At 29.7% G+C, this 19,198-nt stretch overlaps 1 protein-coding gene across 1 annotated transcript; it reads left to right on the top strand.

The window, feature by feature from the left end:
- Positions 1-142: 142 nt before the first annotated feature.
- Positions 143-18,900, top strand: LOC145245766 (UDP-N-acetylglucosamine transferase subunit ALG13-like). The gene is made up of 4 exons (XM_080107375.1): positions 143-376; positions 12,760-12,919; positions 14,241-14,379; positions 17,241-18,900. Exons 1-4 carry the CDS (start codon positions 275-277, stop codon positions 17,350-17,352), a joined length of 513 nt encoding a protein of 170 aa, XP_079963501.1. The 5' UTR covers positions 143-274; the 3' UTR covers positions 17,353-18,900.
- The last annotated feature ends 298 nt before the right edge of the window (positions 18,901-19,198 follow it).

The following is a 19,198-nucleotide window of genomic DNA, read 5'->3' on the forward strand; positions in this document are numbered from 1 at the left end:
AATAAAAAGAAAAGATTCCCGGTTAACGCCTGATAGATACAGCTTGTTTTAGAAAAAAAATAATTTTATTTTTCCAAAAAATGACAAAATCCGATAATTTTATTATTTAAAATTTTAATAATTTTTATAATATTTTTAAAAGGAGAAGGGCACTTGTTTCACGGAAATGACCTCGATTTTATTGGTTCGTCTTCCGGTGAACGAAACGAATCCACTTTTTATATGCACCAAGTATTTCGCTGGTTAATCGACATTTTCGCATCCCACACAAACGATGACGAACAGCAAATTTGGCTCAAAAACTGTTTTCGTGACAGTTGGGACGACAAGGTTCGACGATTTAGTGCGTCAGGTGGTGGCCGACGAAATGTGTCAGGTAAAATATTATCATTATCATTATGTAGTAGATCCCCCATCCCCACAGTCCCACACACCTCTAGAACTTTTACGCACCTGTTAGAAAAAAAAAAAGGAAAGTGAAAGCAAATATTATAATTTTTAAAAGTTTACTTTTTCAAGTCAATTATTTTCACACTAAAAATAAAAAAAAATAATAATAGAAATAAGATTGTACACGTTTCGTGTTTCTCTGTTAGTTTCGTATTTTTAAATAAACAATTAGGCTGTTTTTCGTATTATTTGTATTCATCGCACTACTTTGGAGATGAGAATAATAGTCCGATGAATACAAATAACCGATCCTCATCTCAAAAATTCAGAAACGTCATAGGCTGTATTTAATTGGCGTTATCCGGATGGAGAGCTTATAGACCAAAATATAATTAAATATGGAGTTATATCTATAATTAAAAAAGGATTTAAATTAAAAATGTTTTCTCTTATTTATTTAATAAATAAATCGATTTTTGGTAAATAAATATTACGCTACAACAGAACCGCCGGTTCCGGTGAACAGAATAGGTGAAGCAAGCCGTCGTTTATGCTACAGTACGGTACCACTCTTATTTGTTTTTGCATAGGTAATTGAGGTCGCTGAAAACGAATCTGGGGTTTGTATACTGTACACATAGATTCGAAAAAGTTGTCAAAAAACAAATATATAACAAATAAATGTTATCAAAGGCAAGATAAGTTACTTTTCTACCAAACTGGATATATTTTTCGTGTTTTTATTCAATGTAACATGTTTATTCAGCTCGAAAACCATACAGTGTTTACCGATGTATTGGAACATTCAAGATGGCGTCTTATTCTCTCTTTAACACGGTAAGTGTGGGAAAAGATGTTATAAATAAAAAACCGGATAAAATACTGTTAAAAACTCGCTCAATATATGTTACCGTGACATAGGTTGACATATATTCGGCTGGTTTTTAATAGTATTTTGTATAGTTTTTTTTTTTTTTATTTATAACACCTTTTTCCATACTTACGGTGTTAAAGAGAGTGTGAGACGCCATCTTGAATTTTCGACTACATCGGTAAACACTGTATGTTTTTCGAGCTGAATAAATATGTTACATTGAATAAAAACACAAAAAATATATCCAGTTTGGTAGAAAAGTAACTTATCTTGCCTTTGATAACATTTATTTGTTATATATTTGTTTTTTGACAACTTTTTCGAATCTATGTGTACAGTAATACAAACCCCTCTTTTCCTGATCTACATTAATGATCTTCCAAATCACATCCTTACATCATTTGTAGACATTTATGCTGACGACACTACCATTTATGGTAGCACATCTAAGACAGTAAACGACCAAGTTCTCTCCAATTCTCTCTCCTCTGATCTTGAGCACGTAGTACAATGGGGAAATGCATCTAAAACCAAGCTTCTCTCTTTACATCATCAACATTCTAATCCACATCTGGCATCAATTGAAATGAATGGCTCTCATCTTCAGAAGGCCTCAAGTTTTGACAAGCTTCTGGGCTTGACCATTACTCCTGATCTTAAATGGAACACGTACATCAAATCTGTTGCCAAGGCCGCTGGAAAAATAGTGGGATCTTTCTATCGATCCGGTAAATATCTCACTGCTGATGCTATTCTCTATCTATATAAGAGCCAGGTACGTCCAAGGATGGAATACTGTTGCCACATCTGGGCAGGAGCTGCTAGAAAGGACTTGTCCTGCCTTGATAGAGTTCAAAATAGACTTCGTAGCCTCGTAGGAGATGTCCTTTTCTCTTCCTTGCAACCTCTATCTCACAGAAGAGATGTTGCGAGTTTGTCTCTGCTTTATCATTATTTTCATGGAAAGTGTTCGACTGAGCTTCAATCTATGGTCCCCCCTCGCCAAACTTTCACAAGAAACACTCGTCTAGCTGTATACACTATCAATAATTCCCCCCACTCTTTATCTGTGCCTAAACCTAAACGTAGATTCCATGAACAAAGCTTCTTTCTTAGAACTGCACGCCTGTGGAATTGTCTTCCGTTTTCCTGCTTTCCGGCTGACTACAATATGGTTGTGTTCAAGTCTAACGTAAATAAGTTCTTGATGAGCCGTTCTATATAAGTTATCAAATTTACCAAATTTTCATTACTAATGATTACTATGTTGTCCAATTTCTACTGTACACTCTTTAACCCTTATCCTTGAGTGGCCTCTTGGCCTTGATAAGTGGTGATGCCTATGTAGAAAAAAAAAAAAAACTTACTGTGTTAAAGAGAGAGTCGGCCGCTATTTAAAATTTTCCGATACATCGGTAAACACTGTATGCTTTTCGAGCTAAATAAACATGTTAAATTGAATAAAACCACAAAAATTATGTCCAGTTTGGTAGAAAAGTAATTTATCTTGCTTTTGATAACATTTATTTGTTATATACAACTTTTTCGAATCTGTGTACAGTAATACAAACCCCGAATCGGATAGTCAAACTTGGGGCAAATTTACCGTTTGCATGGTATTAACCCTTGAACCCACGAACTACTTTCCACCATTTTGCAGCTTCCGTTTACGCTACGCGCGTGGTGCTGCAGCATAAACGACGGCTTGCTTCATCGAGCAAACTGCCTTCTCACATGGCGTATCAATAAAAAAATTACGGACTGACATTTTTTAATGACTTACAATTGAAGAAAAGTACAACAAATTGGGGGACCTTTTTTTTTTTTTTTGTCTCATAGTTTTTAATGTGGTTTACAAAAGCATAAACACCAAACATTTTTATGTTTTTCGTTCTTTTTTTTGCGGGAGGGGGATTCAATTATAGAACTTATGTGGCTTAATAGGTGCTTCTGCAGTTTAGTTAACCGTTTTTTCCGTAAGTAACGCACAGACATTTACCAATTAGAACACCATTTAACATTTTTCAAAGATTTTACTGTTTACACTGGGGGCACGAGCGGGGAGCGACATCACACTGCCACCCCCCGCTCGCGCCCCCAGTGTAAACAGTAAAATCTTTGAAAAATGTTAAATGGTGTTGTAATTAGTAAATTTCAGTACATTACTTTTTGAAAATTCTATGTACCAGGGGGGAAAAAAAAAACAATTAAATTACTCCCCCCCCCTCTCCCCAACTTGGAGTGATTTTCTTTTCTTGTTTTATTTCTTTTTCAGCTAATTTTAAATTTTCCGCGGAAGATTTGTACGCCATGTGAGAAGGCAGTTTGCTAGGTGAAGCAAGCCGTCATTTATGCTACAGCGCACGCGCAAGCTGCAAAATGGTGGAAAGAAGTTCATGGGTTCAGGGGTTAATACCATGCAAATGGTAAATTTGCCCCAAGTTTGACTATCAGATTCATTGCCAGCGACCTCCAATTATCTATTAAAAAAAACAAACAAATTAGAGTGGTCGGTGTTCTGTTGTAGCGTATCTGGTCTGCTAATGATTTTTTAATATGCCGTTTTAAACAAAAACAACAGTACCTAATAAATACTACTTATTTGTCATGTCGAAAATAGTCAAATATCCAAAAATTACGAAAATTCGAGTAAAAGTAAGTTTTACGGAAAATTGGGGGAAAATGCATTTTCTCTAGACGTAAACACCTTGAAAATTGCGAATACAAGGACATACTTATCTCCCTTTTCGACACTTTAATGACGGACTTTTTCTTTTTAGACCATAGCGATGGACTTTTATTTTTTATTTTTTATTTTTTTTATTACTAAAAACACAATAGCAGTTGTCCTACTCGATAAATTTTTCTAATTTTTTGGATATATTACTATTGTCGACATGACAATTAAGTACGTAATATTGTTTTTGCTTAAAATGACATTTAAAAAATAAACGATCTGTCGACTCTATCTTAACAAGAACCTGGGCCCTGTCGGTGGGGCATTAGAATACGCCGACTGCCCCCCTGCAGAGGGTAAAAGTCCCTCAATGGGGGTCCTGGATATGACCTTAAACTATCTAGTGGTGAGGCCCCAGCTTGTGGGCTTTGGGGAGTGTGGAGCCACCCTTTAAATACCATTGCTCCCAGGTCCACTCTGACCTGGAGTGGTAGTACCTGTTAGGGTCCCAACTATGGGTTAAATAGAAACCGACGTGAAAACAACAAATATATTCTATTAAAAAAACTTTTCTTCCAAATCTTTGGATTCGGCATTAAATAACCCGAAAAGGGTTGATATGCCGTAAAACAAAAACAACCAACCAACCAATTAACAAGAACCTTTCATTACAATAAATATTCGTGGTAATCATATTGACGTCAGATTAAATGCTATAAAAATTGTCGAACTTTATGCACTTATTGAACCATGCTTTTTTATTTTTTTTTTTTTTACAAAGGCATCACTAGGTGTATCAGAATTTTTTTTGGGAATTTTTGACACCCCTAACATGAAACTGCGAATAAAATATATAAAAACTCGTAATTTCTTTTTAAAAGTGGGTTGTTTATTTTCTGTATATGAATATACTTCCAAAATAAACTATTAAAGTTGTTTAAAAAATAATAGAAATATTATATTTTATTTAAAAAAAAAAAAACCCAAAAAACAGTGTTTACAAAGTGCCGGCACGCCTTCAGGCAGCCATTTTTTTTTGCGTAATGAAATCAATTGAATTTTACGAGTTATTTTTTTTTTCAATTTTTAAACTTTAAAAATCTGTCAAAATTTTTCTATTAGTTAAATTTTTACGATATTTTCAGGGTCAATGTGAAATTTTATACTCTTTCCAATAAACCGAATATAATATTTTAGACAAACGTTTTTTCTTTTTACTCCCCCCTCATTTTGAAACGTCTATTAAAATTTTAATAATTTATTTACTCACCAAATTTTTATATATCACAAATTGAAGATAAAAGATCAATAAATAATATATTGTAAATTAAAACAAAAAAAGAAATGTTTTGTGAAATTTTTTTTAAACCACGTTGATTTTTTTTTTTTTAATTGGAAGTCTGTGTTATGCTTATATTGTCCAGTAAGTAATGGACGCTGACGACAATTTTTTTCTATTTCATTCAATGTTTTCTTTTTTTAGATATTTAAAAAAAAAAAAAAATTCACTCGATAAAGAAGAATGAAAATATAATAAATCAAAAAGTTATGTATTTCTTTGAGAAAAGAAAAAAAATCCTCGACTGTATTTTTTTTTTTTTTTTTAAAGGCAAAAACCTAGAAGTAAAATTTGACTATTTTTAAACTATGGGAACACATATTTCTTCAGGCACAAGGCTAGACGGCTAGCGTGAATGTGTGGTTTTTACTGCCTTCTATCCATCCGTAGTTCTAAACAAGGACAAACAGCTACTTCCGGTTTTTCGATAAAGACGTAAAAATGCTTGCGTAATCGCGCTTTTTTCAAATAGTCGTTTAAAAAATAAATGGAATTTAAAATATAAATATGGATAAATTCTGAACAATGAAGAATGGAACTAAACATTCAATAGCATTTTTTTATAGGTAAGTGATTTTTTGGAATTTATATTGATTTTTTATAACAAAATTAAGTAAAATTGCGTTGATTTTCTTCAAATCTTTTTTAAAGAAAACTGATTTAAAAAAACATTGCATAATTTGCTATTAAATCTGTTATTTTTTTTTTAATTTGGTCTTTGCTCCTTTAATTGAAAAAAAAAAATTGGGGTTTGAATTACATTTTTCAAGTAGTTATAAGCTTGTAAAGATAGGAGGTCGAATTATTCATTTTTTTTTTCACGCATTCTTAAGATCATTCTGACACTGCTAAGGCATCACCACTTATCAAGGCTGAGAGGTCACTCGAGAATAAGGGTTAAAGAGTGTACAGTAGTCAATTGGACAATAAAGTAATCGTTAGTAATGGAAAGTTAGTAAATTTGTTAACTTATATGAAACGGCTCATCAAAAACTTGTTTACATTAGACTTGAAGACAACCATATTGTAGTCAGCTGGAAAGCAGGAGAGTAGGGTGTTTGTAACTATTCTGTACTTTCACCTTACAATTTTATAATAAAAAAAAATATCGTAAAACTTCAATTTAACTTGAAAATACTATTTAATTAAGTGAATTAGGTATAACGCGCGTCACAGTATTACCCCCCCCATATTTAACACAATGTAACTGTAATTTAATTTAATATTATCATCCTAATTTATTTTTTACCATTTAAAAGAAGCTTCAAATAAACTGCTAATATTTAAACATTTACAGCATACAAAAATAATCAAAATGCGAGACAAAAATCGTGTTTACATTATCGACACTTTAAAACAACGTTCCTATTTAGTGATGTTTTTTAAGCCGTAGGCATACCCATGTTGTAAAAATCTAGCAAAAACGAAATAATAGTTATATTTTCCTGAAATTTCGATATTTATTCATTATTAAATAAACTTACACAATAAAAGTAGGTTTCGTTAAACATATTAAAGGAAATAATAATGCATAAGCACCAAATTATTTTTATTTTTTTTAGACGATAAAAAATAGTTTTATGCTTTTTAGAATCAAATATTATTGATGAGGAGCATTTTGAAGTTAAAAATCAAAATATTCTCCTAGACCTGTTATCTCCCAAATTTTCGTCTGCAAAATCTACCGGCTAAAACAAAACATTGGCTGTTAGAAGATATGGGCAAAATGAATGCCGATGCTCAAAATGTATAAACATTTTGACCCCTCCATTTACTTAAAAATTCACCAAAAATCAGGAAATTAACCAATTTTAATGAAATTTTCAGTATTTATCAAATGATGATCGTGGAATATAATGAACTAATTATTTTTTATTTAAATCTTAGTGAAAATGTATTATTTTGTTTAAACAAAAAATACCTTTATTAAAGTTATGGTTTTCAGTAGTAGATAAAACACGCAAGAATTTATTTTTGCTTTTTTGATATAAATAAAGCATCATAATTCGTAGCTTTTTATAGGAACATTACGAAAAAAGCCCCTACATCCGTATTAATGAATTTTATATAACTCGAAGAAAAATGAATTTCTCGAACTACCGATATTACCATTGAATTAAGCATTGTTTATTTAATATTTTCACACAAAAAAATTATAATTGCAAAAAATATTTCTATTTTTTTTTTTTTTTAAAATTACGGGTTTCACATAATTTTTATATGCAAGATTTTAATAATTTCCTTGCTCGCAAGAATGTGAAACCTTCGGCGTAACATAATTTTTATGTAATCTCAAACAATAATTAAAAAAAAAATTAATTTAAAAATAGGAACATAGAAAAATAATTAAATTAAAAAATGCAAAAATTAATACGAACGTTCAAAAAACGAATGTACGGATGCGTGACTTGGGGGAGAAAAAAAACTTCCTCCTTTTTAATTACATGATGTCATTTTCACAGTGTTTCGACTGCCTGAAATTTTGGGCCTTCGTAATTTTCATGTTTACAAAATTTTAGTTTTTTGCGTTTTGCGAATGCCAGAATCACTCGGTTTTGGACTAATTAATTCATGTTTTGTACAAACAAGGTGTTTTTTTTTTCCATTTTTATTTTTTTTTTTATTTAATTCAATATCTTAGGACTGTATATTTTTTTTTTTTTTTTTTAAAAAAGGCAAAAACTTAGAAGTAAAATTTGACTATTTTTAAACTATGGGAACACATATTTCTTCAGGCACAAGGCTAGACGGCTACTAATTATCTTTGAAATAGACCCAGAAAACTAATATTTATCTTTTAAAGGACTTTTTACAAAGAATTTATTTAACTTCAAAATTTAGCTGAATTGGTTAGCTTGCCGTGAAAACATTTTCAAAATCTTTTTTTTTTTACGTGTACAAATATTTTTTTTCTTTTGGAAATTAAGTTTAGTCCTTTATCTTTCAAATACAATCAAAAAGTAGTCGGAAGTCTAAAAAAAAAAATTATGATAAATAAACTTTCTAAACTAGGTCCCCCTTTTTTGCCCATCCATTTTTGCCCGTACCTAGCTATTAGTGACGAAAAGGAAGATAAGTATGTCCTTGCAATCTTCAAGGTGTTCAAATCCAGGGAAAATGCTATTTTCCCTAATGTTCTGTAAAAAATACTTTTAGCTATAAATAACTTTCTACTTGATGAATTTTCGTAATTTTTGAATATATTATTATTTTTGACATGACAATTAAGTTATTAATGTCTTAATCAAAAACAACATATTAAAAAAAATCGATCTGCCCACTCTATCTTAACAAGCATCTATTTTTTAGTATTTTTTAATAAGTGTAATTGTGTAATTCTAATTAACCACCAAATTTTCTGCCTTTTTTTTTTTTTTTTTTTTTACAAATTGATTATTTTTGTGTTATAAAAAAATAAATGAAAACTGTATTAGACACATTTTATGTTATCTAGGCACCGCCAAAACTGGGGGGGCAGGTCAGTACTTTTTGACGGACCGTCTTTTTAAAAATCTACCAAAAATCAGGTAATTATCCGATCAATACGAAATTTTCAGCGATTATTAGGAGAAGAATGAACTTTATAACAGTGTACTTATTTTTCATAAACGATATTTATATATATATTTTTTTTTGCTTACAAAACCCCCCCTTGTTTTGAAGTGGGAACAAATATGCTTAAAATAATCATCTGAGACTGAAATCAACATATTGTGTTGTAAGGGACAGAATTATAGATTCAAAAAAAAAAAAAAAAAAAAAATTGTTTGCATACCTTATTTTGACGTCTGAATATCAGAACTTCGATTGTGTTTAATTATCCCGCTTTTGAGTTTTGAAGTGTGAAATTCGGTGAATATGTTAAGTAAAATAATTAATTTAAGTTAAGCAAAAAAAAAAAAAAATTTTTTAATATTTATACGAAAAAAGCTATTTTAAAATTTTTGATAAATAAATTAACAATTTGTTTTTAGCGAGCCGAATAATGCATGACCATTATTAAACAGGGCATGCTTTGAATAATCGATACCCAAAAAAAAAATTCGATAAATATTGTGCCCTTTGTGTTAAAAATAGCATCTTTTTTTTCGATCCCGTTTGAAAACGTTTGCCGCCTTTGACTATGGTGGACCAAACGCGCTGAAATAATTTTTTTTTATTCTGCTTTAAATTGCCCCCCCCCCATTTTGGGGAGTCTGGCCCCCACACACATACACATTAAAAACCAAACGCATACAAATGGTCACCCATCTGGTACTGGCCAGCCTCAGCTTAATAATACATTGAAATTTTCGTCACTGAAAAATAAGTTTTTTTTGGCCTGTTTGGTCTTCCATAGTTTGCTTTTTATCAGACGAAAACGTAAACAGAGTCGATCTGAACTCTACGTCAACGCGAATATCTGGTTACCTATATGAATAAGTGGAATTATTTGAAATTCAGGTACTTATATTATAATATTTTTGCATATTCTCTTAGAAAATCATCCTAAATCTTAGTTAGACAATAAATAAATTAATTAATTATTTCAAAAACCCTTTTTTTTAAATATTTAAGTACGTTTTTTGTGCAAGACAAAAAAATGTCAATTGTTAACTTTTTGGGAAAATTTAACATTCAAAATTGAATTAAAAATAGTAGAAAAAGTTTTACATTATTCTGTTTTCTATATGATAAAATTCAGGGTTTTATCTTTCTGGAAAAAAAAAGTTACTCAGAAATAATGGATTTTAATAAACGTAATTTCGTTTTAAAAAACAACAACAACTTGATTTTGCGGCCATTTTTGGCGGTGCCTAATGTTATCTGTTAGTTTCGTATTTTATTTAGAAATAATTATTTGCACTGGAAAGAAAAAGATTCTAAAAAATTAAACTAAAAACTTAAAGAATATTTTTCATTCTTATTGAACTTGTTATTATAAACAAGTAGAATCCGTGTCTTGGTGTTGCCTTGGATGGAATATAAACAATGATTTAATGATATGTAGCGACCACTATACATGGCCGGAACAAATCTCCAACAGAGACATTCTCATAGTAATCACCGTGTCAATGCCCATGGATTTCAGAACGCGGAAAGACACAATGTTGTAATTTACCCATCTGCACACATGCTATAAAGGAACTACATTACGCTTCACGTGCAGTAATACAACAAATAGTCTGGAAAATTCTAGAACATTAGCGTATAAGCTTTTACCTCGTAAATAAAATCAGTTTTCTTCAGATTCCTTCAGCTTGACTTACGTCTAGAAGACTCCATCCCTGCTGGACATTAAATTAAATAAGAGGACTTTCTGCGTGTTATGCATCTTAAATTCTCAACATGAAAAAATTATGATATCTAACGAGATTTATGATTCTTGGCAACCCTGTTATTTCGGACTGCTGTTTGCATACGTATTGAAAAAAAAAAAAAAAAAAAAAGGACACACGCGCACACACACGTCACTTAAGCAATTAATGATTTTCTTTTCCTTCAAGAAAATAACCAGGTGTGTCTCTTTTGCTCATGAAAATCTGTAATCATGAACTTTTTGCTTTTTCTACGCGACACTCATTAGCAAAGATTATGTTTAATGAACACTTGTTGCAAAAACCTTAACGTTGAAATGATTTGAATAACTTTTTCTTAAACAAGTTAATAAATGTTATTTTATCACAGTACAGCGATCTCGAGTTCTTTATTGAATGTCGTTTTTCCAAAGTTATTCACACCTTTTAAATTTATGTAGATGTGATTCTGTAGGACCCTTTTGTAAATCTGAGATCTCATGAAATTTATCTTTAACGGTCCCAGTGATACTCTACCACTTCTGACTTATAGATATTCTTGCACCTGCAACCTTGATCTCTAAAATTGACTGATTCCAATTATGAATTGGTGAATGTCGACTCACATCCCACATTTCCTATATCTGGTGACTCTGCCTTGAGTCCTATAGATTGAATAAATGTCTGTATTTTAGGTTTTATAGTTGAGGATCACTGTGTGTAGATTAGTGTGGGGATGAGGGTTATTTATTATTATTTTTATTTTGTTCAGATGCTTCAACACAATACAAATGGAACAAAACCAATTTTGCAAGCTAAAACTAAAATTTAGTTCAAGGTAAGGTTAGAGTTAGTTTCGGGTTATGTTAGCGTTATTTTAGGCTTACGTTAGTTTTTAATAAAAATTTAAAAAAAGGAAATAGTTTGGTTTGTAATTCTTTTGTTACAAGTTTTTCCCTCTCACCAATCTTACTACAATAAGATTTTTTAGGTCACTTAAATTACTTTACCCTCCACTTCATTTTTTTTCACTTAAAGGTATTTATTTTTTTTCATTTAAAGATATTCATTTTTTTAATTACATGCATGCATTCTTTTTTTTTTTCAATTGAAAAGTATTAATTTTTTTTAATTGATAAGTATTAATTTTTTTTTCAACTGGAAAGTATTAATTTTTTTTTCAACTGGAAAGTATTAATTTTTTTTTCAATTGAAAAGTATTAATTTTTTTTTCAATTGAAAAGTATTAATTTTTTTTTTCAACTGAAAAGTATTAATTTTTAATTTTTTTTTCAATTGAAAAGTATTAATTTTTTTTCAATTGAAAAGTATTAATTTTTTTTTCAATTGAAAAGTATTAATTTTTTTTTTCAATTGAAAAGTATTAATTTTTTTTTTCAATTGAAAAGTATTAATTTTTTTTTTCAATTGAAAAGTATTAATTTTTTTTTCAATTGAAAAGTATTAATTTTTTTTTCAATTTAAAGGTAAGAATTTTTTTTTTTTTTTTGCAATTCAAAACAACAACAATTCCTTTTCACTTACATTGTCACCACTTAAGTTAAAAACTCGGTAAATGCTATGAAAAGTAAAAGTCTGAGAGTGAATGGCTCAGTTTGTGGAAAATGAATTTGGAGCAACTTAATATTTTTGTGATACTTGCAAGCATTGGTTACACAAAAAATGCATCAGAATTACTGGTTGCAGGATGATAACTAGTTTATGTGGAAGAAGCATAAAACAACAGAGAATGATAAGAAAAAAATTGAGTGATGAGGCTACTAAGATTGTCCCAAAGTTTTGTTACTTTGATGATACTATTAGAACATAGGAAGGAGTGGATGCTAGTGGTGATTGCAAGAATTAGGAATGGATGAAGTAAGTTCAGGAAACTTTTGCTATTAATAACCAGCAAAGTGTTAACATTGTTGATCAAGGGAAGAGTCTATCAGGTATATGTATGCAGTGTAATGGTGTATGAAAATGAAATCCGGTCAGTGAAGGTTGAGGACATCCATTGCATGGAGAGAAATGAGGAGAATGATGAGGTATATCTGTTTTTTTCCTCCACACAACATGGACGGATAATCAACTATCTTAGCCCAGCAAAGCTTACTTTTTATAAGCCAACACTTTGAAATGATACTGTTTTAATTTTTTAATGAATTATATGCCATTTTAATTTTGATTTTTACGTCTTCAGAAATTTCGTCAAAGCGGTTTTAAACGGATGATCGTACAAACAGGATCCAGTCCCATTCCGATCCAGACACAGGTTTGTGGATTAGATGTGCACTGCTATGATTATAAAGCTTCTATTCATGACGACATCAAAAATGCTGACCTTGTAATCAGCCATGCAGGTAAAAATGGTTTTCATTAAAGGGCAATTTCTAGGATTAGGATGTAGTATCTGTTCAGTAGAAATCCTTTTCAACTGGGGAATTTTATTTTTGTTCCATTCAGACTGCTGTTTTGTGGGAAGCTGAATATATCTCGCATTAAATTTTTTGTATCTAACTTGACCATTTTGGGAAGGCAAGCAAATAGGAATTTAAAATACATTGATAAATGAAAAAAATCACATACTTATTTTATTTGTATTTTTATTTTATATGAAAAAATCTGTTTTTAGAATATTTTTGATCTGTCTCACACACACACACACACACACACACACACACACACACACACACACACATATAAAGAAAGAAAATCTTTTTTTTTCTTTACCTGCACTTGAAGCGTTGTGTATTAATTGAAAATAATTATTTATATAAATGAATACGTTTTGAAGACTAAAAACAACACATTTTTTGTTGCTGTTGTTGAAATAAACAAATTTATTTGCTTATATCAGATATATTTTGATGCTACACATCCTTATCAATGAAGAGTTTTTTTTCTTTTTCTTGACCGCATGGTGGAATTCTATATGTGAGAGTGTTATTTTTTTTATTTTTTTATTTTTAAATAATGAGCCGTTACCAAGACCCACGGACTAACAATAACACTCTCGCACACAGAATTCCACCACGCGGGCAAGAAAAAGAGAAAAAAGGCAGACTCTTCATTGATAAGGGTGTGTAGCATCGAAATATATCTGATATAAGCAAATAAATTTGTTTATTTAAAAAAAATACATTGATTTTAGCCTTCAAAATGTATCCATTTATATATGTAATTATTTTCAATATATATATATATATATATATATATATATATATATATTGAAAATAATTACAATATGTATGTTGAGTAAAATGATTGCTAATTTATAATTAAAATTAAAAATCGGTTTCACAAGGAAGAACAAACAAAATCAATAAATTGTACGATCTTTTCGGAAACGATGTTTTTATTGAGACAGACAATACGTCTTAGACAATAATTTTATCATTTGATTTTATAAAACAACGTCTCCTCATCAGCAAAAAGAGTAGGTGGAGGTTTAAAGACACCAAAAATAAAACTATCATTTTTTAAGTAAGGCAGACATATCCGGAAAATATTTAAAATATAAAGAAAAACAGTTACTTATTTTGATGTTGATAAACAAAGTAAGATAAAATAAAATAAAATCGGGTTATATATATATATTAAATGGAATAGACTATTCTTTTTCTACTACTTTGCAAACACTATTGCATCAAAAGAATAAACCATCTTGTCATTCGTTTTTAGGTGCGGGCACTGTTCTTGAAACTCTATCACTCGGTAAACCTCTCATCACGGTTGTAAATGAAAAGTTGATGAACAATCATCAAATGGAATTGGCACAACAAATGCACAAAGATGGACATTCCTTATACTGCACATGCAGGTGGGTGTTCATGTCAGTTATTTTGCACTTCTATCTGTTTTTTTAATTTTATTTATTTATTTATTTTTTCAATCATATACTTGTTTGAATACAAAACTAGACAGTGTGGTGGGGAGATCCAGAAAAATCCTTCAAGACAATTGTTGTCACTAATACTTTTAGGAAAGATATGTACCTGCAATCACCTCTTTTTCAACCCCAGCTATGCATAAAATAACAACTTATGTTTCATTAATTGTATACAATGAAATATTGAGAAAAACCATGATGTAGAATCATTTCTGTACATAAAACTCCTGATATCCTAGCTCTATTTGAAACTGATTTAAACTCTTCTATCCAAAATTATTTTGATATGCCTGAGTATCTTCCACTTTGCCGTACTCGGATAAACACATGCCGAAGCATGGAGTCGATATTTGTAACACTCTTCTGTTCACTGGAGAACATGGTCTAGAATCCAAATATCAGGCCTAGATGTGCTTTTGACTAACCTTACAACATTGTATTATATTTTCTCTATCGTGAACCCTTGATCTGCAACTGTTCCAATTGACTACATTTCTGACAGTATTGGCATATAACTCTCCTCTGGCTCGAATGCGCTGAAATCCTTAAGTTTGGGGACTTTAATGTTGACCATTTTGAATACAGCATTGTCATTAACCACTTAGCCACAGTCATCCTCCATATCCTTAACATCTTTGGCAAGTTATCATGATTCGTGATAGTTCAGCACTTAGGAAATACTAAATTAAGCTATTCTGTTCTACTGCAGATATCATAGGATTCACCTATATACACTAGATATGACATGTGAAACTAGAGTGATAGCAGTTGATATCTCAGGCATTTGATAAATATATATATATATATATATATATATATATATATATATATATATATATATATATATTATGTATGAATAAAAAATCAATACGAAAAATATCTAAATGTTTATATCTTTTCTGTATTTATTTCCTATGTGTTGACGTGTAGGAATACAAAAAGTCTTTTGAAAAAACAAGAATGTTTCCTTCAAAAGCACATAATTTTCGACCGATCCTTCGATCTTCCTCAGTGTGAATCTATATCTATGAATATATACATAAACATTTAATTTAATGTTCTATGTTTATTACCTACAGCAAATCAGGTGCAAACCTGTTATAATATTTGCTAATATTTTTCCTCCGAGGAGATGTATAAACATCGAAAACTCATGAGTTAAGGAACTATATTTTACTGCATTCTTTGTCTTGCATACAATAAAATTTCTATATTTGAAATTTTACTTTTTCAAATCACAAATTTTAAATTCCTAAATTTTGATATATATATATACTAGACTACCCGTAACCTGTTGGGTCAGTATGTTATATTAGCTATGGAATTCATATATGAGCGTGACACTTGTGACAAAGAAAATAGTTTGTTTTTTTTGACATAACAGAAACATTTCTATGAAAGTATATTAAAATGAAAAATCACGGACGGATCACTCAAACATGAAAAAAAATCCTTCCTATTCGTGTAAAGTTACCTATTTTTCTGAATAATCGCTCAAAAATCGAAAATTAAACATGATTTTTCCTACGAATTGAACGCTGACGAAAGTCATTTAGCAGCAAAAACGCACATGAACCTACCGATGAGAAATATAAAAATGAAAAACCCATATTGGAATCCTTCAACCAAGTTATAGAAACTTAAAATCTAAAAAAAAATAATAAATAAAACCTGAAGCAAAAAAATAAAACCTAAATAAATAAAATAAAATAAAACTAATATTGAAACAGATTAGTAACTGTGTCAACAAATTCACCGTTCTCACACAACTATTTTGTATCTAGAAATGTAAACAAAAAATAAAAAAGAAGGAAGGAAGGAAAAGGGATGGATAGAGAGTAGTAGTAGTCTTGGCTTTACTACAGTTGTTCTTATGGTTGTAAATGGGTTAAAGTTGTTTAGTTGTAAGAAAATAGCGACAGTATAGTTGTAATAAGGAATAGTTGCAAAACACTCCACTCTTCCCATGTTAAATAATAATTTTGAAATAATAATGTTAATATTTCAGTGCGCAGGTCAAAATCTGCAAAAGAAGCGAATTGTGTTTATTTGTTTACGTTGTTATGGGTTAATGTTTATGCGCGCATGCGCAACCAGATGTTGTAAACCAGAAAGTGGGTTACATCACTCGTTACAAGGTCATTTGAGTTATATATATATATATTAATAAATAGTAAAATTGTACTTCTAAAAACAAAAATAGGTTTTAAAGCTTCTGAAATTCATAATAGAATTTTCTGCAATGACCCTTGGCATAGTGGATAAAGTACTTGGTAAAATTACAGTCTTCTGGAGGTTGAATGTTCAGTACTCAAAATGGAATGGTGAATTACTTAGGACTTATACCGAGTCATGGCTGATGGAATGAAACTATGCTACCTGTGTGTGGATTAAATAAAGAGTTCAGTTTGACTAAAAGATTCCCAAGTTCGACAAGATACAACAGAAGAAGGTTGGATTTTACATTAACTGAAACAGTGTGGAATAACACTTAAGGTGAGAACAGTGGTCCGAAAAATACAAATAATACAAAATTATTTCTTTTTAAACGAGTTTTATTAATCTTTCATTATTATTCCAATATAAAATGATGTTAATGTTGATATTGACTCTTGCTCCAATTTTTAATCGTCATTTGTTTGTCTTCTTAGAAGAATATTAATTTTATGTACAAAGAAAATCTAAATTTAATGACAGAATCAAAAAATATTGCGATTTTGTAACTGATATAATCTGTTAGAAATTGTTTGTGATTTAGAAAAATTATTTTTATATTTTTTTTATTCCGCCAGTACCCTCCAAGAAACATTGACCAAGATGGATGTGGACGCTTTATGTCGTTTTACTCCTGGAGATCCTATGAAATTTGGTAATTTTATGGACAAATTAGTCGGATTCTCATGACGGAAGCTACACCTACACAAAAACATTCAATTATGGATGATATTTATGAAATAGGTTTGCCAAAAAGAAATTATTTTAATTTGTATAAGAATTTTTACTTTTAGATTCTAGAATATTCTGACCATCTTTTTTTTTCTATAATAAATCACAATAACAAAAAATATTGAATTTCAAGTGAAACAAATGGTACCTACATAATTATCAGGTCTCAAATAGTAACATATCCAAAAATTACGGAAAACGATGAGGTAGAAAATTAATTATTAATGAAAAAAGGAATTTGTGAAATGAAACGACTCACTGTTATGCTTAATAAAGAGATAAGTTGACAGGGGAGATAATTTCTATTGCTTACGTCGCGTAATGAACGTAAATACAAACTGTTGGACAAATTTTATTCCTCATCTAAACTTTGTCTAAAACTGTTTTTCATTAATAATTATTTTTCTACCTAATCATTATCCGTAATTTTTTAGATATGTCACTATTTTCGACATGACAATTACATAGTTAACATTTGTTTCACTTGAAATTTAATATTTTTCATTATTATAAAATAGAAGTACCGATTATCTTTGAAAATAAAGAAAAACAACTTTTTTTGCTTTAAATTAAATAAATTTAATAATAATTGCAAATAATTCTACTTTTCATCTGTAATTAAATTTCAAAATAATGTTGTTTTTTTTCCAAACTGATTCTACATAAAGAATAAAATTAAAAACATGAATAATAAAATAACAGAAAAATCTTTTTAGTTTCATAAATTCGATTGATACGTATGAAAGAGAATAATTAAAATCGATTCTTATCCAGAATTCACCATATATTAAAAAACAAAAAATTAAGAAAAATCTGTATGATGTAGATACCCATGACAAAACGAAGATATCATATTCCAAAAATCACGTAAATTGATCAAGTAGTTTTATTTTTAAACAAAAAAAAAATCAAATTTTATGAGTAACAGAAGTGTGACCGTCTTGTCCACAATTTTGAAAACAATCTTTAAAAAAAAGAAGAGATAAATCCAGTCTGTATGAATTATTGAAATATGTTGTAATGCCTATGAATTCCCATTAATTGCTTAAAAATCTTTTCTTTTTTTTTTTATAAAAATAAAAATACTTGATCACATTATGCAAATTTTGTAATGTGACATTTTTGTTTTGTCACAGGTACACACATTGTATAGATTTTTATTTTTGTTTTTTAATATAAAATTTTTTAAAGATAAGATATAATCATACCTTCTTTTTTACAGATAAAGTTATTGTCTGATTTTGTCAGCTCAAAATACCATTAAACTGTGTTTCTGACCAACCAGTTTTTATTTGTTATTGTTATATCATGTAATTGGCAATATAATTACATACTTTGTTGCTATTTATTTAGAAAAATTACATAATTGATCTCGGGCAATTGCTAATATAAAACATTAAAAAAAAAAAAAGTAATGACCAAGGGAGATAACTCATGTTTTATATTAAAGAACGCAGAGTTTGTCTACTTTATGTGTAAGCCAATAAAAATAATGAAAAAATTAAATGACTTCACTGTGCTGTTTATCTACAACTAATATATAATTAGAATGAAGAATGCAATTTTTGACCTGAAAACACAATGTTTTATTATTCTATGAAATTAATATAGTTTTATTTCTTTCAACAATAAAAAACATTTATGTTGGGATATGCATTTTTTGTTAAAACATGCATTCCTACATTCATATTAATTGAATTCTTCCGACTCATCTTGAGTGTCATTTTCACAACGTTTTGGTCGATGTAACCTCCGACCTTCTTCAGGTGTATCTTGTGGAATGCTGGAATCTGCATGGAATTTT

Source organism: Euprymna scolopes, chromosome 23, assembly GCF_053919585.1.
Source record: "Euprymna scolopes isolate OS-2025 chromosome 23, ASM5391958v1, whole genome shotgun sequence".
NCBI lineage: Eukaryota > Metazoa > Mollusca > Cephalopoda > Sepiida > Sepiolidae > Euprymna > Euprymna scolopes.

Coding starts and splice junctions, on each gene's coding strand:
- LOC145245766 (XM_080107375.1), top strand. CDS start 275: ATGACGAACAGCAAATTTGGCTCAAAAACTGTTTTCGTGACAGTTGGG. Junction 377..12,759: donor TGGCCGACGAAATGTGTCAG/GTAAAATATTAT, acceptor TTACGTCTTCAG/AAATTTCGTCAAAGCGGTTT. Junction 12,920..14,240: donor CCTTGTAATCAGCCATGCAG/GTAAAAATGGTT, acceptor ATTCGTTTTTAG/GTGCGGGCACTGTTCTTGAA.